General features: G+C 39.2%; 3 protein-coding genes across 6 annotated transcripts; 1 reads left to right on the forward strand and 2 right to left on the reverse strand.

Annotated features, from left to right (window-relative positions):
* Positions 1-870: 870 nt before the first annotated feature.
* b3gnt9 (UDP-GlcNAc:betaGal beta-1,3-N-acetylglucosaminyltransferase 9) lies at positions 871-5,239 on the reverse strand. Of its 4 annotated transcripts, none has more exons than XM_048168595.1 (3): positions 4,940-5,239; positions 2,967-3,057; positions 871-2,738 (listed from the first exon to the last, which is right to left on the reverse strand). In XM_048168595.1, the coding sequence occupies exon 3, from the start codon at positions 2,658-2,660 to the stop codon at positions 1,311-1,313; it is 1,350 nt and encodes a 449-aa protein (XP_048024552.1). In that variant the 5' UTR covers positions 2,661-2,738; positions 2,967-3,057; positions 4,940-5,239; the 3' UTR covers positions 871-1,310. The 4 variants fall into 4 exon arrangements, with proteins under 4 accessions (XP_048024552.1, XP_048024549.1, XP_048024551.1 ...); XM_048168592.1 differs by having other exon boundaries at positions 871-2,741; XM_048168594.1 differs by having other exon boundaries at positions 2,960-3,057.
* A 148-nt stretch (positions 5,240-5,387) lies between these two features.
* bbs2 (Bardet-Biedl syndrome 2) lies at positions 5,388-16,531 on the reverse strand. The gene is made up of 18 exons (XM_048168590.1): positions 16,381-16,531; positions 15,377-15,540; positions 12,959-13,186; positions 12,677-12,802; positions 12,523-12,585; positions 12,346-12,423; positions 12,158-12,262; positions 11,955-12,041; positions 9,733-9,868; positions 9,518-9,657; positions 9,289-9,427; positions 8,666-8,837; positions 8,328-8,457; positions 8,082-8,201; positions 7,852-7,989; positions 7,658-7,770; positions 7,429-7,577; positions 5,388-5,820 (listed from the first exon to the last, which is right to left on the reverse strand). Exons 2-18 carry the CDS (start codon positions 15,491-15,493, stop codon positions 5,714-5,716), a joined length of 2,148 nt encoding a protein of 715 aa, XP_048024547.1. The 5' UTR covers positions 15,494-15,540; positions 16,381-16,531; the 3' UTR covers positions 5,388-5,713.
* Positions 16,532-18,493: 1,962 nt separating this feature from the next.
* On the forward strand, positions 18,494-19,361 carry mt2 (metallothionein 2). Its single transcript, XM_048168596.1, has 3 exons — positions 18,494-18,694; positions 18,818-18,883; positions 18,981-19,361. Exons 1-3 carry the CDS (start codon positions 18,670-18,672, stop codon positions 19,070-19,072), a joined length of 183 nt encoding a protein of 60 aa, XP_048024553.1. The 5' UTR covers positions 18,494-18,669; the 3' UTR covers positions 19,073-19,361.
* The last annotated feature ends 2,259 nt before the right edge of the window (positions 19,362-21,620 follow it).

The raw sequence follows: 21,620 nt of genomic DNA on the forward strand, positions 1-21,620 counted from the left end.
TTTAGGTAAATCGTGGCCATGTTGTACTGATTCAGTATTGAAATTGTCAAATCGCATCCATGATTAACTAAAACATGGGAGCAAATTAATAAAATGTGGTCATTAACAATAAAGTTGTGGAAACTAATTCTTAAAGGGTTAGTTCACCCAAAAATGAAAATAATGTCATTAATTACTCACCCTCATGCCGTTCCACACCTGTAAGATCTTTGTTCATATTCAGAACGCAAATTAAGATATTTTTGTTGAAATCTGATGGCTCAGTGAGGCCTCCATAGCCAGCAATGACACTTCCTCTCTCAAGATCCATAAAGGTACTAAAAACATGTTTAAATCGGTTCATGTGAGTACAGTGGTTGAATATTAATATTATAAAGCGACTAGAATATTTTTGGTGCACCAAAAAACCAAAATAACGACTTATATAGTGATGGCCGATTTCAAAACAACTGCTTCAGGAAGCTTCGGAGCGTTATGAATCTTTTGTGTCGAATCATGATTCGGATTCGCGTGTCAAACCGTCAAACTGCTGAAATCACGTGAATTTGGCGCTCCGAACTGCTGATTCAATACACTGATTCATTATGCTCCGATGCTTCCCGAAGCAGTGTTTTGAAATCGGCCATCACTATATAAGTCGTTATTTTGTTTTTTTGGCGCACCAAAAATATTCTAGTCGCTTTATAATATTAATGTTAGAACCACTGTACTCACATGAACTGATTTAAATATGTTTTTAGTACCTTTATGGATCTTAAGAGAGGAAATGTCATTGCTGGCTATGCAGGCCTCACGGAGCCATCGGATTTCAACTAAAATATCTTAATTTGTGTTCCGAAGATTAACAAAGGTCTTACGGGTGTAGAACAGCATGAGGGTGAGTAATTAATGACATTATTTTCATTTTGGGGTGAACTAACACTTTAATTACTCACCCTCATGTTGTTTCAAACTCATAAGAACACAAATTAAGATATTTTTGATGAAATATGAGCAATTTCTGTCCCTTCATACACAGCCTTCACAACTGACACTTTGATTATATTTCATCAAAAATATCTTAATTTGTGTTCCGAAGATGAACGAAAGTCTTATGAGTTTGAAACAACATGAGGCTGAGTAATTAATGACAAAATTTTAGTAATTTTTTTGGGTGAACTAACCCTTTAACTTATGGTCATGATATATATTTTTTCTTCCGCATGTCATGTGGGGGTCCCCATACATATGGGTTTGACTGACATCGCTTTAGTTTGTCCTCATATTCACTTTCGTCGTTTTATTTTCACAGTACAGTCATTTTCTAGGAGTTAATGCTCCACAAACACTTTTATCCCATAGTCATTGTTCCTAAGCTTCTCCTTTGCCTTGTTCTTAGCCACCATCTTGTCTCTCCATTGAAAGGGAAAACCTGTCAGATCCTGACTGCTATGACACTGAAGATTAGGGTCATGCAGAAGGTTCCACATGAGCCAGATCTGTGGGACCGTCAAGCTGTGCACCACCATCAGCTCTCTGTAGAAGCAGGGGTCGAAGACCTGGAGGTGGGGTGCAGCAGATGGTCTCACAATTCCAAAGGTGCGGAAGCCTTCGTGGCGAGTTGGCTGAAGGTTAATCCTCAGCAGACACATGCCCAGAAAGACATCATCAATGGGGAAGAGTTCCACCTCTTTGCAGGCGAGGTGGAGCTTCAATGCGGTATGTCCCGACATGACAAAGCCGCCTCCGCCCGCATAGGATGGATAAATCCCCTGGCCGTAAATAAACTCGGGGATGAAGTACTTACTGTTGCGTCTGCGAATTGGTTTCGCGTGGACAATGATGTCGCCGACAAAAAGATCCTTATCGATCTTTTGACCCTCAAGCATCTCCAGGATATTGTCGATGTTCACATACACATCTGTGTCACCCTTAAAAATAAACTTTACTTTGGGACAGCTCACATTGATCCACTGTAGAAAGTGGATTTCTTTTAGTGTCAAGTTGAAGAATGTGTCTTCAAAGTCCCACAGGAGGATGTCATGAAAAGTGTGGCTCTCATATCCCAAAAGTTTGTCCCATAATGGAAGTGCTGTTTTATTTTGGGGTACACCGAGAAGAAAAACCCTCCTGACATTCACATCTTTCTGGAACACACCTTCTCGGCCCCATGTACGCCGAACGACTTGACGTTTGTCGAAGTCCGTTGCTACAGATTTTATGGCGATCAGCATGTAGGGGGCTCCTTCTGGTCCAGAACACTTTGTAGGCTGATCGATTAGCAGCTTGAATTCCCGTTGGTCTTTTTTTCGAAGGTAATCGTAAAAGTCAAAGGAAGCCTGTGTTGGTAGCAGACTTGCTGTCGTTGAGGGCCGGTGAAATTTAGACTTTGCTTTGCTGCGTCCTTTCTGAGATTTGACCTTTGATGGTCCTTGTGCTTTAGGCTTGATCTGAACCTCAGGCTTGCAAAGAGGAATGTCTGGAGATTTTGAAGGGAACGGCTTTGTTTCCAGTCCGTCTGATGGTCCACCGAGGAGGGTTCTTGAGCTGGTGGACCCCTGTTCAATATGCAATGTCCCCCATACGGGTGTCATTCTTTGATGTGCATATAACAGCAGAAAGAGTAGCACCAGTAGAATCAGGGAGCAAAGTACATCTCCCTTTATATGGACCCTTCTCATGGTGTGACTGATTTCACTGTTATCTTCCCATGAAATTCAGCAGAAGTCTCATATTCTTCCTAAAGTGTTTGGACTTTTCTGCTACGCAAAAGTACAAAATAAATTAAATTAGCAGCACTAGTTAAAATAAATGCACAATAACTGCTTGAAAATCATTTTGCTAAAAAATAAATAAAATCATGCTAAGTTTAACCTCTTTTTTAAAACAACTAAATTTGCAGTTATACTTGAAATCATGCCTTTAAAATCAATTTCCTATTGTGTAAGATATGTCTGTATTTGAGAGGCATCACACATACTTCTTACCACAGGCATCCTGGATGTCATCAAACAACAGGAGACACAGGATATTACTTGACCGAAGTTATGCTCCATATACAGCCAGGACTGCATACTTCTATGAAACAGGATACACAAACAATTTATAACAGGATTCACATCTGACAAATTTAGGAATAGAAATCTTTTCTGGCACTTCAAATTAAAAATAAATAAATATTGTTATTCACAGAAATATACCTTAAATACAGTTGCTTTTCCAAATCATCAGTCAGTTTTCAAATAAGATGCATATGCCAACAAAATCCAATTGGTCAACACCACAAAATGAACCATTATTTTAAGAAGATGTAAATACTACTTCATTTCCTCAAATCTGTTCACTAAAATTATGTTAAATGGTCCATTATGTATGTAAACTACATTGTTAAAAAGTAGGCAAGTAGGTGTCTTTTTTGTGTTAAGAGTGAGTCATTGAATCATTCAGTCAATTGATTCATTTAAAACAAAACAAAAAAACAAGCCGAGTTGCCTCTCTCGAACGAGAGTTAAAGGGTTAGTTCACCCAAAAATGAAACTTCTGTCATTTATTACTCACCCTCATGCCGTTCCACACCCGTAAAACTTTTGTTAATCTTCGGAACACAAATTAAGATATTTCAGTTGAAATCCAACGGCTCAGTGAGGCCTCCATAGGGAGCAATGACATTTCCTCTCTCAAGATCCATAAAGGTACTAAAAACATATTTAAATCGGTTCATGTGAGTACAGTCGTTCAATATTAATATTATAAAGCGACAAGAATATTTTTGGAGCGCCAAAAAAAAAAATAACGACTTATTTAGTGATGGCCGATTTCAAAACAATGCTTCAGGAAGCATCGGAGCACAAATTAATCAGTGTGACGAATCTGCTGTTCGGAGCGCCAAAGTCACGTGATTTCAGCCGTTGGTAGTTTGACATGCTGAATCATGATTCGATACACTGATTCATTTGTACTCCGAAGTCTTCCTGAAGCAAATTGTTTTGAAATCGGCCATCACTGAATAAGTCGTTATTTTGTTTTTTTTTGGCGCACCAAAAATATTCTCTTCGCTTTATAATATTAATATTGAACCACTGTACTCACATGAACCTGATTTAAATATGTTTTAGTACCTTTATGGATCTTGAGAGAGGAAGTGTCATTGCTCCCTATGGAGGCCTCACGGAGTCATCGGATTTCAACTAAAATATCTTAATTTGTGTTCCGAAGCTTAACGAAGGTTTTACGGGTGTGGAACGACATGAGGGTAAGTAATAAATGACAGAAATTTCATTTTTGGGTGAACTAACCCTTTAAAGGGATAGTTCACCCAAAAACTAAAATTCTGTCATCAGTCATTACTTGCCCTCAAGTTGTTCAAGTTGGGGCTCGTCAACATTTTGGTTACCGACATTCTTCAAAATATCTTCTTTTGTGTTCAGCAGAAGAAAGAAATTCATACAGGTTTGGAAAAACTTGGTGTGAGTAAATGATGACAGAATTTAATTTTTTGGGTGAACTATCCCTTTAAGCATCGTTTTCACACACATGACAGGCTTTGCTGTGTTTAATCTACAACTGGTTTTATTATAGATCTGGTTCAATTCGTTAACAAAAGAGCTTATTTCCAAACAGCCTCGAAACCCAAAACAGCGACTCGTATGAATGAATCTGTATACGCGAGCAACTCGTTCAAAAACAAACACCACATGCATTTAATAAGCCTAAGTCAAACTTGTGTAATTTAAACATTTTAAATTTAGGAATGATACTCTAAACAAATACAGTTAAAAGTAAATTTGGTTAAAATTGACTACACACTGCCTCATGCGATGAATAATTATTATTACCCTTTAGGCATATAAGGTAGGCCTATTATAGTGCGTAAGTTGCTTTTTTTTAAATGACATTTTCGCGTTCAGCCTTCTTTATAACTAAATTTCATCGTTTCAAACTTACATTTAAAAAAACTTACCCAGGCGTAGCAGGAGAGCAATGACAAGACAGCACTGCAAGAAGATCCAAACATCTGCTTCCACTATTAAAGCTGCTGCACGCCACTGTTGCGTGTGCATGTTTCAGAAAAAACTTTTCCAACTCCCTGCTACGTTATTAAAGACATAAACTATGTTTACATCAGCTATGTTCGTAAGAATGTACATTAGTTACAAGCGCAAGCTTTCTTGCACATTTTCAAAGTCCTTTCCTTGATCACGTCACAGCTCGAAGCTTGTTGGATATATCGCGCGCCAGATGCCAGCGCAGCAACTGGAGCCTCCTGAGAGCTGGGAGCGAGGACAGGGAAGCGAGAACGCGCGAGAGAATTGATGAATTCAGGAGTTGTGCCTTTCTCTCTTTCATAATGGAAAATAAACTAGCTGCACGAGTTAACTGTTCAACAGCACAGATAGAATGAAAACAGCCACATTTATATAATAATTTAATGTAGAACTTGAATACAGATAAAAACACTCGATTTACACACCATTGGTACACAAAATACAGTCTCTTTGGCTATCACTTTTTGGCTAAGACTTTACAGTTACTGACAGACCAACCCAGTTATTCCTCTAACACAAAACTGCTGCCAGTGAGGGCTGGATTCAAAATATATCCCCTCATGCAGGCTTTTTCATTTCCCAGCAGGCTACTGGGCACTTTCCGGGCCAGTTTTGGAGGTCTCCCCCCAGGAATGTGGTCTGATTTTCCAGACTTCTGCACTTTAAGGTCATTAAGAACCAGATGTTCCTCAGGAGGAAGTAGTCCCTGCTCTCATGATCTTAAAAAGAGCATTGATGTTGTTGTTCTTGATGGCATCTCGACAGGCAGTGATAACCTGAGTTTTGGGTTTTCCCACTGAAAAGCATAATTGGAAATTGAATTAATTATAGCTGTAATTACAATTAAATGCCAAAAAAAAAGAAGAGCTGAGAGCATTTAAGCTATTCATAGTTTTTAGTCATATGACTGGCACCTGGAAGGCAAAACATTCATAGAACTTCAGCCCAAGCCTGTCAATTTTCCATGTTTCAAGCCACAAATATTTAGATCACCTCTCAAAAGAAGAAAAAAAGATATTTGAACAAACTGCAAGTTTGGGGCACTTGTGATCCATATAAAGCACCAGGCACAGTATTTCAATCACTAAAAATAGTGGGACATTCTAAAACACTTAATGTGGCTTAATATATCAAGACAGTGAAATTAAAAGATCAAATTCAGTATACACCTTATTGAGGATGCATACTATATACAGGCAAACAGAATACGAATCCAAACATGCTAAGTTTCATGTTAAGTTTTTACTTTACAGGGAGTGTGCAATTTAAAGGGGCCGCAGCCTGAATCTGTGCATAGTTAATGATGCCCCAAAATAGGCAGTTAAAAAAATTAATTTAAAAAAATCTATGGGGTATTTTGAGCTGAAACTTCACAGACACATTCAGGGGACACCTTAGACTTCTATTACATCTGGTAAGAGCTGGTTCTAGGGCAACCTTTAATGCATTAAGGCACATTAAAGGATTAGTTCACTCCAGAATTAAAATTTGCGGATAATATACTCACCCCCATGTCATCCAAGATATTCATGTCTTTCTTTCTTCAGTCAAAAAGAAATTAAGGTTTTTGAGGAAAACGTTCCAGGACTTTTCTCTAGATAGTGGATTTCACCGGAGTACAACAGGTTGAAGGTCTAAATTGCAGTTTCAATACAGCTTCAAAGGGCTCTACACAATCCCAGACGAGGAAAACGAGCAGTCATTTTCTAAACAAAAATAAAAATGTATATACTTTTTAACCACAAATGCTCATCTTCCACTGGTCCCAGTGGGTCAGTATTTCCGCCATGTCACGCGTGACCTTTCCAACATGATTACATAATGCGTGAAGTTGTGGACGTGCATCGCAGAGCTAGTGCAAGACAAGCATTTGTGGTTAAAAAGTATATACATTTTTATTTTTTTTAGAAAATGACATAATTTCGCTAGATAAGACCCTTATTCCTCGTCTGGGATCGTGTAGAGCCCTTTGAAGCTGCACTGAAATTGCAATTTGGACCTTCAACCCATTGGTAACTGTTGAAGTCCCCTATATGGAGAAAAATCCTGAAATGTTTTCCTCAAAAACCTTGATTTAAACCTTGATAATTTTAATTCTGGAGTGAACTAATCCTTTAAGCCTTAAACCGTCTTTATAACGGTTTTCCATGGGAAAACATGCATTTTATGTTGTTCATATTCTTCTTGCCTGTATACAGCATGCATCATCAATTAGGTGTATACTGAAACTTTTAATATCACTGTTTTAGTACATTAAAACCTGGCAAAAAATAACTGCCGGGCAGTGGAGGAAAACCTTGTTTTGCCCTCCAGGTGGGCATTCCTACACAGTGTAACATCACATGAAAACTATGAATAATCATTAACTGTGTTATTAGGGGTCTTCTTAGTAAAATCCACCCACCTCTCAATCTCCCTGCCCTTTGGATGGCCTGGTTAACTGATTTCAGCCGTGCGAGGAGGGCATTGTGATTATTAGACCTGATTTTATATTCATTAATCAAATCTCTGTTGAGGTCATACAGCTCAATGTAGCGTTTCTTCATGTTTCTCCTAAAAAACAGAATATCATTTCTGTGAGTACATGTGTTTGAGAAAGTGAGAGGACTGCTTAATCAAACTAAGATGCTCACCAATCACCCATGAGTCTGGCATCTTCTGCCTGCACCAGCATATTTCTTATGTAGTTGGAATGATCTGCCATAGCCGCTGTGAGCTTTTGATGCACTGAGTGAAACTCATCCACCTAAGACAAACATAAACGGATGTTTGCAGTTAAAAGACTTTGAAAAATGATTATCTTAATGGTGATGTTGCTATTCTTAACCTCAGTTAGAGTGGTTCGTAGCTCTTTGAAGTAGACAGGGAAGTCAGCTTCAGCCTGTAAGTCTTCAATAGCCAGAAAAGAGGCAAGTGACTGGATCAGATCCCCTGCCAGATCAACGTCATCTGTTCTCAACGTGATCTGATGGGGCAGAACTGAGTTAGAGAGATTTCTGATTCATGAAGAGTAAGTACAGTAGCTCACAAATACTGACAAACACACAGTAAAAGTACCTCTCCACTAGGCTGCATGTTGATTCTCAGAAGACCTCCTCCACGCAGTGCGGTGAAGGTGATGTCTGGACTGTCAATGCCCTCGGGCAGCAGAAAGTTCTGGTTTAGCCACATGACTACCTGCAGACATAGATGCATGCCTCATTTCATCAACACTATAATATACAACACATGGCACAATTGGTATTTTGTTTTTTGTCACGTCATGCACACACAGTTCCATTATAAGTGAATGTGTCCTTTTACCCTCTGAGGTCTGTCATTGATGCTGAATGTGACTTTTCCTGTGGGTTCTGTGGCTGAGGAGTCAACGTTAAGGTCGTACATCGAGAAGCGAGGCAGCTGACGTGTGATTTCAAATACGTGGAACTGTGTACTGGAGTAAATGAGGAAGAAGAATAGAAAAACGCTCCGTCATGTGATTTCTTTGAAATTCTTCCACTGTATTCTTTCATGATTCCTTCACCTTAAACTTAAAATAACTATCAATTTTCAGGCATTTTTGGTAGTTGAATGAATCCTCAAAATGTAATCGATATAATGAAGTTTGACCATTGTCATGATGTTATTTTACATGTGTGTACCTTGTCTTTCCTCCTACAAAGGCTTTGATGTGAAGGTCAACTGGAATGTCTTTTGGAGGAATGATGGGGACACGGACACAGCCAGAGAGATTTTGAGCGCTAGGGTGAACCACGTGACTCTCGCCTTCAAAAATCCCCTCAGCAAATATCAGCACGGCTCTAATGATTGTTTCTGAAGAAGGCCAGCAAAAAGAATATGATAATATTATCATTTAAAACTTTGTTGACAAAGCCCAACACATGACATGCAAAAAACACCTTATATTGTGGCCACGAATTGTAATAATTTGCTGTCTAATATTAGGTATATTGTGGTCACATATACATTTTTTCCCCTCTTTTTAGTAAATTATGGCCACGCTTATAATAATTTGTTCCAATTCATTCCAGTTGTGGCTACATTGTACTAATTTATTCCCTCATTTTAATTTAGTTAAATCGTGGCTACAATATCTTGTTTTTTTCCCGGTATGTTATTGTGTGGTGCTCTGTACATGTCAAACAGAGTTAGACTAATTTTAATGTGGCTTCTATGACAGGTCTATATAATTTACCTAAAAAATTAGATCAGCTGTAGTGCAGGTGAAAAGTGTTGTAACTGAGCTAAGCTGGTTTAACAGTACCATTCGGAGTGGAGATGTTGAGCTCTATGTGAGCTCTCTGGCTCTCTGTGGCTCTTCGTACAGATAACGCTGTCTGGAGCTGTGTGTTAGCTGGAATTACACCCATCTTAGATTCTCCCTCCGAAACTCCAGGAAGAGCCTATGTCAAACAAATTTCACTCACCAAAAACTGCATCTGGAACATCAATATACATCACTAACATTTTAACTAAATAATTGCAAGTATAACCTTGGCATTTTCCTCGTAGTTTCGTAATTCCAGCATCAAGTTTTGTTTACGTTGACTTAGCTCCCTGATCAGGTCTTGTTCTACACTTGCATCCATTAGGTTTCCCTTCATCTCCTTACTGGCAGGCAGATAGCCACGTACTGTAGGATGACACAAATATGATGAGCCAATTCTCAAAGGCAACATGCATTTACAATAAAGGTCCGTCATCTCACCCTCTCCCTCCACAGAGGTGCATATAAGCTGGATCTGTCCATCCATGCGGTAGTCTCCCTCAACAACCCCAGCCACAGAGGATGAGAAGTTATCTTTGAAGATCACCTCACCAGTGCGATCACTGCGAGCATCAATCTAGACATGGAATCACAGAGAATCGTCTCTTTTTACCTGTACTGCAAAAACCTTGGTAAGTAAAATGTGAGGGCACACAACAACAATGTACTAAAAAAGTTTTTCCTTCGCGTTTTTGCGCGTACAGATGACAACATTGTTAAAATGATCCCGGTTCACACAGATCCTCAAAAGTGACTAAAAATGCTGTATTATGTATGCCAGGCCAGTAGTTGGCGATGTCACTTTGTAAAGAAACACTATACACCTATAGACAGAACCACAGACTGTAAAAAATGATGGACGACGCACCTTCACTCTCTACCAGGGGCGGCGCCAGCCGATTTTGCCGGGGCTTCAGCCCCGAATCTTTCAGGTTTGAGGTTTCTTAACAGTGCTGTCAAAATACCATTTTTCTAAACATATCTCTCTATTAAAATATGTTAAACAGTTCAATACCGCTTTTCTACAGTACTATCCATACATACAGCGTTACCGGTAGTGCTTTCTCTCTCTTCTCTCCGACAGCGCGTTCACGCACACCGCAGTTGTACAGAGACACGCCTCCTGTCACTCACTCAGAGCAGCGGCAGGCCTCGAGACTCTCTTTCGGTCCGGTTGAAGGGTTTTTGTTATGATATAACAGCTGATAATACAACTTTGGCACATTTGTCAGCTAAACGTTCATTCAGTGTTTCCCATTAATGACCAGGTGCCACCGTTTCATAATGAACCGAAAATTTAAAACATGTAAATGGTCTCTAACGTTGTATTTTGCCAACGAACTAAAATCGAAACCGTGATATGGCTTTGTGCCTTTATAAAACATTTGCTCACGCGATCAGCTGGTGATCTGGTGATCAAAATAAAAGCTATCTTAGAAATTAGTACAAAAGTCTTATAATTTCTAATAAAAAGTGTAATTTATTTAGAGAGCATTTTTTTTTTTTTTTTTTACAATATATGGATATTAGTCATATGAATAATTATATAGGCCTAAAACATTATTATATTATTATTTCATTGTTTGGCATTCTAAAACACCTAAAACGATGTAGACACTATATCACAACTAAAAAGATGATACTACAGACTAAAAAGAACTAAACCCTCTTTCATGTCGAGGTAAAATGCTGTTTCTTTGGTCAATTTGCACACTGTACATGGATTGAAGCTCTTTTACAAATTAAAGTGCCAAATCATGTACATTTTATGAACTTTACTCAAGAATACTATAAAAAAAAGCTTCTTTCATGTCAGTAAAGCTGTTAACAGAAAATTAAAATGTCATTGGAAAAATATAGATTTGGGCTAAGCCCCGAATGTTAACAATGTCTGGCTCCGCCCCTGCTCTCTACCATTGTAAAAAAGTGAAGCCGCCAATGTCCGAATATGGCGCTGACATCTGAGCCCAAGTCTGAGCATGAGGTGGAGGCGCGGTATCAAGGTTCCGCCCACGCTCCCGCAGAATCAGTTAGTACAGTTTACTGCAGAACAACTCATTATGTCGTGTGAAATAAACAGTTATGAAAATGTAGAAATTAAAGTTGAAGCTCCAATTTCCTCCTGAAAAAAGTCATTTGGTGCCTCAGTGACTACTTTTCTCAGAGAAGCCGTCAATCTCAGCTGTCAATCATGAGGTCAAACCTCTGTTTTTATTGCATCAAAAAATAACTTTAAACCCAAATTTATTTAAAAACGAACACTGGAATTTCCATGAATAAAAACTACCTAAAATGACAGAAACCACATTTGGAAAAAATGTATTTGAAGTGTAACTTGATTAGTTTGTCTCTTAGTTTGTAGGGCGGGGTTTATGAGCTATACTTCATCCAGCCATCCGGGGGCGATCGAAACCTTTTGGGTTTACTTTTCAGGACTTGTGTGGCCTGAACAAGTAATACGCACACACGTGACGTCATTGTTTTTACAAGAGCCAAAAATGGCATAGTTTTCAAAAACATTTTGAAACACATTTTCAAAAGTTTGCATTTTCAGGCCCCCAAAATGCTGTTGTTGTGTAAATGAATGGCCAAAACGGATAAAAAAGTTTTTTAGTTGAAAATGGTTTAGTGTAAACAGCCTCTGAATGTGCTAAAAGACTGACCTTTCCATTGGACCACCCAGTTATGAGCTCAACAACACCATCAGCATTAAGATCAAAGGCATGGATACTCATGGCGTGATTTTTAGACTGTGAGGGAAAAAAAGGAAAATTATTCGAACTCATTTATGTTGATTAATGATCATGTTCCTCTAGGGAAAAAATGCTGATTCAGGTTTAATTTTGAATAGACCAAAATGCACTACCTTGATCCTCCAGTAGCGTGCAGTGCGGTCATATACTCCTACTGTGCCATTGGCCAGAGCATAACCAAACCTGCTGCCGTGCATGTGACAGAGTGACGTGACTGTCTGAAAGAAACAGAAAACAATAACTGTTTAAAAAAGAAATTTTTTCCAAAACAACTATTAACCAACAATGTCATAATTCATACCTCATTTTCTGCCATCTCAGTCACCAGCTCATCCTCTCTGAACACCCTGATGTCAAAGTCCTCTGAGCCAACAAGAAGCTATAAAAATGGGATGTGTGGACAATTTATGAAAGCAGTATTTTATAATAACTAAAAGTATTTTGTCATTATGAAGTGAAAATGAAAAGAATGCCTCACCTCATTCTTGCCATCTGCAGTAAAGTCACAAAGCACAAGTGATCGTACATTATCTCCAGTGACCTTTAAAAAACATAAAGGTATACCTATAAATATCCTTCATAGTTTTATTTATCAAATACATTTTGAATACAAGAAGCAAAATTGATCTTACTGTCCAGAACTGGTCATTTCCCTCAAAGTCAAAGCCTTGCAGAGCACAGTTTCCACCAATGATGGCAAGGGGGGACTGGATATCTCCTAGTTTTCCCAGAACTATGGCATTGGCTCCATCAGTCACCTATTATATAATAAGCATGTGACAAACATTTCTGTCTTATTTGGATAAAAAACATTCATATATAATAAATTAAACTCCTGGTATCAATGACTTAAGAAATCCATTTTATATATACATAAAAAAAAAAAAACACATTGCAGCTTTATGTACACTTACCTCCTTGTAGAAGACATCGGTGTTGTCATGCACGTCATAGGCCAACAGGTTAGTTTGAGAGCCTACGAGCAGCGTGTGTCCTGTGGTGTTGGGTCCCAGAGTACCAGCCGTCAGACAGCTGACTGCCTGGTTGATATTGAGGAGTGAGATATCAGAGTCCTGGGTACTCTGACTCAGCCGGTGTGCTGCTGGCCTCTGGCCTCGAGTGTGAGGGTTATGGATAAACACCTGGATGGGTTTAGAAGTTAAACTGGATTGTAACATGTGGAAAAATGCAAATGGATTAATATATAGAAGATTCAGTTTTTTATTTTGCTTAAAAACACAAATTTGAAAATGTCCTAAAATCACTTTGTTTTAACAATGTAAATTAATTGAGGTATTTCAAAAAGGCACACCATGTGTCCACTTTGATATGTGTTCAGTTCAGTTCCTTTATTGTACAATAAATATCACAGACTTTGTAACTAAAATAGCAAATCAAATCAGTCCTGTTGTCATGAGGACAACAATGAGCTGTTTGTGTAAATGTAAAAAAAAAAGGTTGTTGGGGAGGAAAAGCTGAAGCCTATATAAAGGTTGGCCATAGCTATGTGCACTATGAAGTCCACTGTAATAAAATACAACAAACAGGACACTGCTAAGAGGCAAGCTAGTAAGAGCCTCACTCCCCTGGCCTCAAGAGGCGTGCTAACGACTGACGCTAGAGACTGGTCTTTAACGTCCTTGTTAGCATGCCCTCTCCCATGCCAGAGACGTCGATTTGAATCCCGCTCGGAGCGGGTCGGGTAGGACCGGTTACATTTGGTGCCTTAATCCAGATGGGAGTGAGGTTTAGGGCGCTGAGTGTAACGGAAGCAAGCTAGTAAGAGCTGTGCGAGTAAACCTCACTCCCCTGGCCTCAAGAGGTGCGCTAGCGACTGACACTAGAGTCTGCAGTCTTTAACATCCTTGTTAGCATGCCCCCTCCCATGCCAGAGACACCAGTGTGATTCCAGCTCGGAGCAGGTAGGACCGGTTATATTTGGTGCCGTGACCCGGGTGGGAGTGAGGTTTAGGGCACTGAGTGTAATAGAGGCAAGCTAGTAAGAGCTGTGTGAATAAACCTCACTCCCCTGGCCTCAAGAGGCACATTAACGAGTGACGCTAGAGACTGCGGTCTTTAACATCCTTGTTAACATGCCCCCTCCCATGCCAGAGACGCCGGTTTGAATCCTGCTTGGAGAGGGTAGAGTAGGACCGGTTATATTTGGTGCCCTAACCCAGATGGGAGTGAGGTTTAGGGCGCTGAGTGTAACGGAGGCAAGCTAGTAAGAGCTGTGCAGGTAAACCTCACTCCCCTGGCCTCAAGAGGCACATTAGCGAGTGACGCTAGAGACTGCGGTCTTTAATGTCCTTGTTAACATGCCCTCTCCCATGCCAGAGACGCCGGTGTGAATCCAGCTCGGAGCGAGTAGGATCGGTTATATTTGGTGCCATGACCTGGGTGGGAGTGAGGTTTAGGGCACTGAGTGTAACGGAGGCAAGCTAGTAAGAGCTGTGCAGGTAAACCTCACTCCCCTGGCTTCAAGAGGTGCGCTAGCGACTGACACTAAAGTCTGCAGTCTTTAAGGTCCTTGTTAGCATGCCCCCTCCCATGCCAGAGACGCCGGTGTGAATCCAGCTCGGAGCGTGTAGGACCAGTTATATTTGGTGCCCTTACCCTGATGGGAGTGAGGTTTAGGGCACTGAGTGTAACAGAGGCAAGCTAGTAAGAGCTGTGCAGGTAAACCTCACTCCCCTGGCCTCAAGAGGTGCGCTAGCGACTGACACTAGAGACTGCAGTCTTTAACGTCCTTGTTAGCATGCCCCCTCCCATGCCAGAGACGCCGGAGTGAATCCAGCTCGGAGTGGGTAGGACCAGTTGTATTTGGTGCCGTGACCCGGGTGGGAGTGAGGTTTAGGGCACTGAGTGTAATAGAGGCAAGCTAGTAAGAGCTGTGTGAATAAACCTCACTCCCCTGGCCTCAAGAGGCACATTAGCGAGTGACGCTAGAGACTGCAGTTTTCAGTGTCCTTGTTAGAGTGCCCACGTTAGAGTGCCCACTTTCATGCCAGAGATGCCGGTTCGACTCCCGCTCGGAGCGGGTCAAGTAGGACCGGTTACACTCAGATCAGGCTATGCTGTCAAGCTTTGCAAAAACACTGTCAAAGAAAAAACAATTGGCACTTGTCAAAGAAAAAAAACAAGAATGCAACTACAACAATGACAAGAGTTGCATGAATATTCTTGAACAAAATATGTGCTTTGTAATTTTTTTGAATTTGCTATTGATGCCAAGGGAAGAGTAACTATTGTAATGAGTATATAATATAATAATAATGAGAATATAATAGAACATTGTAATATAATTTTAATATAGAATACTTTTAGCTTACCTTGCCTGCTTGTGTGGCTGCAGTGAGGCATGGATGTATCCCATCGTACTTTCCAATAGCAACCATTCGAGGGTTAATCTTATGGTTCAGTTTAAGGGTGAAGATGGGCACTAACATGGTGGCACAGCTCAACAGCAAAATTAGATGTTACTAATGCAAACTTCCTGTGAAAATACCATAAACAGATGTTACAACAATATAAACATTCACCTCATATACTAGAAAATCACAAGAATCAACTGTCTCCTACATGGATCAAAAGTCACTGTAGCATTGTTGTAAAATTATATTTAAATTCATAGTTTAGTCAGTTTTGTATACATTTTCTGTTTTTGATATTATTTTTTAAATGTATAAATGGTTTAAAATTTTAAATGTGTAAAATCTGCTGCTAAATAATGTTATGTCTGTATTGTCACTGTCAAATAAACAATAAACATAATTTACGTAATTAGAATGAATATAAATGAATTGAAAAACCTATTTGGGTAAAGGGGAAATGATTCACAACAAGAGACTGTATTCAGGCTTTAGCAGTGCTGTCTGTAGCCCATCTAACTACCCCTTCTCTCTAGGTAATAGAATAAACAGCTTACTGTGCTTCTCGCCCGACGGGGCTTCCGTTGCCTAGCAACAGTGGGCAGCTTGTCAAGGCATTATCACTTTTGCTAGCATGCTATTCTGCTAATCCTTTTAGTTTGCACGTCTGCTCACTATGTTTAAAAAAAATAAAGTTTCACTTTGTGTTTCTACTTTAACATATTAATCATGCGACGCCATTTTGATTCAAAACGAAGGAATTTACAAGCTATCGACGTATTAGCCAGAGATCCATGCTACAGGCAACTCAGTGTATTCTCTATGCGCTGGCTAGGGGTGCTAACTCTGCGAAGCTAATTCGCAGAACCACATTATTCTGTGCTTAGAGATGATAATATGTGCATATTGATATTCCCTTTACTGTAACAAACTTGCGAGTTATATTAAATGGAAAAGTGTCTTACCGCCGCCGCTAGCTTGTTCGCTGCCAGGTGGTGTATTGAGCCTAGCAGGAGAAACTGATCCCCATAACTTGTGAGGATTTTTTTCTGGATGTTCAGTGAGCACGCGCACGGATCCTGATTTTAGAATTTAACAGAAAGGCCATAATAAAAGTTGGCAGTTTGGCATCAATTATAATGTTGAAAAAAGAGATAAAGTCGGCACACCATGGCTCCAAAAAGTAGAAATTTATTGACAAGACTCTGTCAAGATGATTTATTTTTTATTTTTTATAAAGCATAATGAAATAGAACAGCCAAAGAAATTCAATGTCTAATTCTAGTTGGGAAATAAGTATTTGCGAATAATATTTGTATTAAAATATGCACACATGTAGGCTACTTTTATTTGTAGCTAATGTCGAAAACGTAAAACGCTTCTTGTCTCGTCACAGTCGGTTATTAATTATGAATCACGTATGATAGCCTACCATATTTTCAATTAAAAACGACCATGTTTGAGAAAAAAGTCGAGTAGTTTGCATCACTGGATGTTACTGTCGCTACTGTTTGACCATTAACTCAACATTCATGTTCCAAACCTGTATGACTTTCTTTCTTCTGTGGAACATAAAAGAAGATATTTTGAGAAATGTCTTAGTGTTTTTTTCCTTCATACTCTAAAAAAAAATGGTGCTGTATAGTACTAAAAGTGGTTCTTTGGCTCATAATCATAGGGGAACCACTTTAAGTGCTGTATAGCACCAAATCTTGGTGCTTCAGTGATTCTTGAGCGGTTCTTTGGGATGACTGCTACTCTATACAGAACCTGTTAAGCCTTTGGTTCTTCAGCGGTTCTTCAGTGGTTCTTCAGGGTGGTTAAGGTGCTATCACTACCATATAAAGAACCTGTTAAGCCCCTTTAAAGGTTCTTTACGAGCCAAAGAACCACTGTTGGTGCTGTTTAGCACCATTTTTGTTGAAGAAATAAAATGCGATATGGCACCTCTTATGGGTTCTACATAGCAGCACCATTTGACAAAGGTGCTGTAGTAGACTCTAGAGCACCTTTAAAGATATGGACAACAAAAGTTATTCCCCTATGATTACAAGCCAAGAACCACTTTTAGTGCAGTATAGCACTTTTTTTTCTAAGTGTATGAAAGTCATGACCAAAACTGTTTGGGACATTCTTAAAAATCTCTTCTTTTGGTTACTGCAGACGAAATAAAGTCATAACACAGATTTGGAAGGGCATAAGGCGAGTAAATGATGACGGAATGTTTATTTTTGAGTGAAAGAGGTTATAAGCTGTGTTTAGGGCAGAGCAGACGCTTCAAATAACATGATGACAGATACAGAATCATTAGATGTCCACTTGTTGAGTTAGCATTGTGTTGGAAATGTGCGTTTGTTTGGCATTTTAATGCTTAAAATTATTTACCCCCCAACCCCCCCAAAATTCAAAGGCACTCTGCACTCGTTACATCAGTTCAGTTGTAATGAAGTGATGGGTAATGGAAAAATACTCCGGCTAAGTAAACGAGTGCAAATCAATTCTTCTGTTTACTGAGGTCTCGCCCGCATCTTCGCCGAGTGCAGACAGGGGGAGCACGTGGTGTCACACACACGCAGTTTGTTTCACTTTAGTGTCGTGTGCAAAGAGTGACAAACTGTTTACAAACAATTATGGGAGAGAATAAAGCTTTCATAAAATCAAAAAATCGCCTCTCCGCGAGCATCTTCTATGTCTTTAATGTCATTAATGGGCTTGTAGGCCTATCATCTTAAATTAGGCCTATAACTTATTTAAACTCAAATACGTGTTTATTTTAATATTTAATAGAGTCGTATTACTTTGCTTTCCACACTCACAGCAATCTAAAACCATTAAAGAAGCAAGTAAATAGACCTCTTTCATTCTAACTTTATGCTATCAAGGTCTTTCCACCTCCCAAAACGAAAATAGCAAACAAAAGCATCTAATTATATAATTCACGTAAACAAATAGCAATCAATATTCAGCCAGTGGAGTGGAACGGTAGTTATATAATCGTAAAAACAGCACATTGATGTGAAGGGTGGGAATGATGACTCTTGATTGTTTGATAGTTTGCACCCAGTTTCATTAATGAATCACCGTGTGCAGGCTGAAGCGGGCGGGCTTTTGCACTCGGTCTGCGTTCAGTCAGAGCTGTATAAAAGCAGCGCGCGAGCAGTCCCCTGGTACCTTCCACATCAACTCATTCACGAACTGAGTGAAGCGATATTTCTAACGGACTTTCGGGCTCTTTAAAGATACTCTTGAAGAAAATGGATCCTTGCGACTGCGCCAAGAGTAAGTGTTTTACAATGAATTACAGCTGTTGAATTTACTTTTGTAATCAAGTTGCTATGCACTTGTTGCTGGTATATCAGAAACTTTCATTTTAATTATTTATTGCGTTTGTGTCTTTTGTAGCTGGAACTTGCAACTGTGGTGCCACCTGCAAGTGCACTAACTGCCAGTGTACAACCTGCAAGAAGAGTATGTGAACTTAATAGTAATTTACTTGACTAATATTTATTTACTTATTTATTTATTTTTTCCCCCACGAGGTGGCTAAACTTATTTCTTGTTACAGGTTGCTGTACCTGCTGCCCGTCTGGTTGCAGCAAATGTGCCTCTGGATGCATCTGTAAGGGCAATTCCTGCGGCTCCAGCTGCTGTCAATGAGGTCAACGTGATGTTTTGCCACAACAATGTGAATTTTGTTCGTCTGTCATCGTACTTGTCATCGTTTTGCATCGCATGAATGTTTGTTTTCTATGAGATGATGGTAATAAATGACCTCCAGTTCTATCCAAATCTTCTGACTGTTTAATGTTGCTAAATCGTTTAACAAAGAGGGAAAACAATGCATTGATTAGTATTTCTACAACCATCACAAGATGTCTGCTCTTTATAAAGACAATTGTAAGTTTTTCTATGTATCTTGTCTACAAAATATAAATGTCAGCATTTATTGGTGTGTGGGTCTTATTTCAGAGCTCTTTTGTTTTTTGTGAACTCCATATTATGCACCTTAACGTATAGCCTACTGAGGGTTGGCTCTTGTCCTGAAGTGCTATATATTGGCATGGCAATGATTTTTCTTGACTTCTGAAATTTTCTAGATGGTATAAAGCAAAAAAAAAAATCCAGGTCAAGAACGCAATTTTAAAATTCCATATTTCTGAGTTTTTCCATGACTGTGGGAACCGTGCATCTATTTTGTTAAAGGCTGTGCATCCAAGCATTTGCAGTATTTTGGCACATTCATTTGTCATTTGGTAAATAGTCAAAGGTTCCAACATGTAAATCTCTTACTCACCCTCATGTTACTCCAAACCTCAGTTTCTTCTGTTGAACACTTAAGATATTTTAAAGCATGTTGGTAACCATATGTTTAACGGTAGCCATTGACTCCCACAGTATTTTTCTTTTTTTGGAATTCAAGTTAATGCTTTTTGGAGGGTGAATGGGTTGAACATTGAACATTGAAGAAAGTACAATACAAGTGTCAATCTATTTATTCTGAGTCATTCGTTACAGTATAATGTGAATACACCCCTCACATTTTTGTAAATATTTTATATCTTTTCATGTGACAACACTGAAGAAATGACACTTTGCTACAGTGTAAAGTAGTGAGTGTACAGCTTGTATAACAGTGTAAATTTGCAATAACTCAACACAGCCATTAATGTCTTAACCGCTGGCCACAAAAGTGAGTAATGAAAATGTCCAAATTGGGCCCAATTAGCCATTTTCTCTCCCTGGTGTCATGTGACTCATTAGTGTTACAAGGTCTCACATGTGAATGGGGAGCAGGTGTGTTAAATTTGGTGTTATCCCTCTCACTCTCTCATACTGGTCACTGGAAGTTCACCATGGCACCTCATGGCAAAGAACTCTCTGAGGATGCTAAGCCTGTCAGTACTCAGACCATACGCTGCACACTGCATCGCTGTCCTCCCAGAAGTAAGCCTCTTCTAAAGAGATGCACAAGAAAGCCTGCAAACAGTTTGCTGAAGACAAGCAGACTAAGGAACCATGTTTGATGAGACCAAGATAAACTTATTTGGTTCAGATGGTGTCAAGTGTGTGTTGAGTTGTTTTGAGGGGACAGGAAATTTACAGTTATACAATCTGTACGCTCACTGCTTTACATTGTAGCCAGGCACGTGCACACATAGACAAAAAAGGGGCTTGAGCACCTGCCTTTTTCTACCTCGAGAGAAAGTGCCAAAAAAAAAAGTTTTTTTGGGGTGCTTTTTTTTTTAATAAATGAATATATATTCCTGTTTGCACACAGCTTCCCTGTCAAACAAATATATTTACTGAATAAAACAAATAAAAAAATACTATATCAGGTCGGCTTTGTCGAGTTCTGATGCCCTCACTCCACGACGCGCAATTCATGCCGGCACACATGCGCGCCCACTTCACCTCGAGTTTGCTGCTGGCTGAAAACTTGTGACAACTATTCCCGGGAAAATGCAACTGCTGTCTGGCAATGAGAAGCAAAAAAGAAAAAAGCCCTAGATGGATGCATCCCATGCATTTCTTTCAGGTAGGCTAGCCTTTGTTCACAAACCTGAAAGTTTTGGCTATTTAAGGGTTATTTACATTTAACGCTGCATTAATAGTTTGACCACCATCAACACATCTGCCTGATTTGATACTAATTAAATGTATGTCATATTATAATTTCATTTATTTTATTGTCCTATGCATTGCGTTTTGAACCATGGTAAAGATATTGGTTGGGCTGTCAATACCAGAAGAGGAGCATTCCATGGATGCACATCCATGAACCACATTATTAGACCATTATTAGAACCAATTATTAGTTTTCTAAGGATGCATGGTTTATTAAAACTATTTAAAAAAATCATAATACAGCATTAGCAATATAATGCTATTCTTAAATTTGCGCTTACACAGGATAATACATCAATAAAAGTTTAAACCCTCGCTCTGTCTTTGCAGGTTTGATGTCCAAATATTCTTGTTGAAAAAATTACAGTGGCTGTAGCATTTCTATCACAATGAAGTGGTCGAATATTATTATTTAACTAATAATATATTTTTAATCGTGGTGGTTGGCTTTGATCGTGGATTTGATCGTGCTGTGCTGTGTAACAACAAAAATCAGCAGGCTTTTGTTTTAATATATAATGTATTAATAACAGTTCAGGAAAAACTTGTTGTGTTTAAATATGCAGATTAGCTTGTTTTG

The sequence above is a fragment of the Megalobrama amblycephala genome, linkage group LG19 (genome assembly GCF_018812025.1).
Source record: "Megalobrama amblycephala isolate DHTTF-2021 linkage group LG19, ASM1881202v1, whole genome shotgun sequence".
Lineage (NCBI taxonomy): Eukaryota > Metazoa > Chordata > Actinopteri > Cypriniformes > Xenocyprididae > Megalobrama > Megalobrama amblycephala.

Bases quoted from the DNA above. Each gene is read 5' to 3' on its own strand.
- mt2 (XM_048168596.1), top strand. From the start codon at position 18,670: ATGGATCCTTGCGACTGCGCCAAGA. The intron at 18,695-18,817 runs GTAAGTGTTTTA...TGTCTTTTGTAG, and splicing joins TCCTTGCGACTGCGCCAAGA to CTGGAACTTGCAACTGTGGT. The intron at 18,884-18,980 runs GTATGTGAACTT...TTCTTGTTACAG, and splicing joins GTGTACAACCTGCAAGAAGA to GTTGCTGTACCTGCTGCCCG.
- b3gnt9 (XM_048168595.1), bottom strand. From the start codon at position 2,660: ATGAGAAGGGTCCATATAAAGGGAGATGTACTTTGCTCCCTGATTCTA.
- bbs2 (XM_048168590.1), bottom strand. From the start codon at position 15,493: ATGTTAGTGCCCATCTTCACCCTTAAACTGAACCATAAGATTAACCCT. The intron at 13,187-15,376 runs GTAAGCTAAAAG...AAACCCATCCAG, and splicing joins CAGCCACACAAGCAGGCAAG to GTGTTTATCCATAACCCTCA. The intron at 9,869-11,954 runs GTCAGTCTTTTA...TTCCATGTCTAG, and splicing joins CTGGGTGGTCCAATGGAAAG to ATTGATGCTCGCAGTGATCG.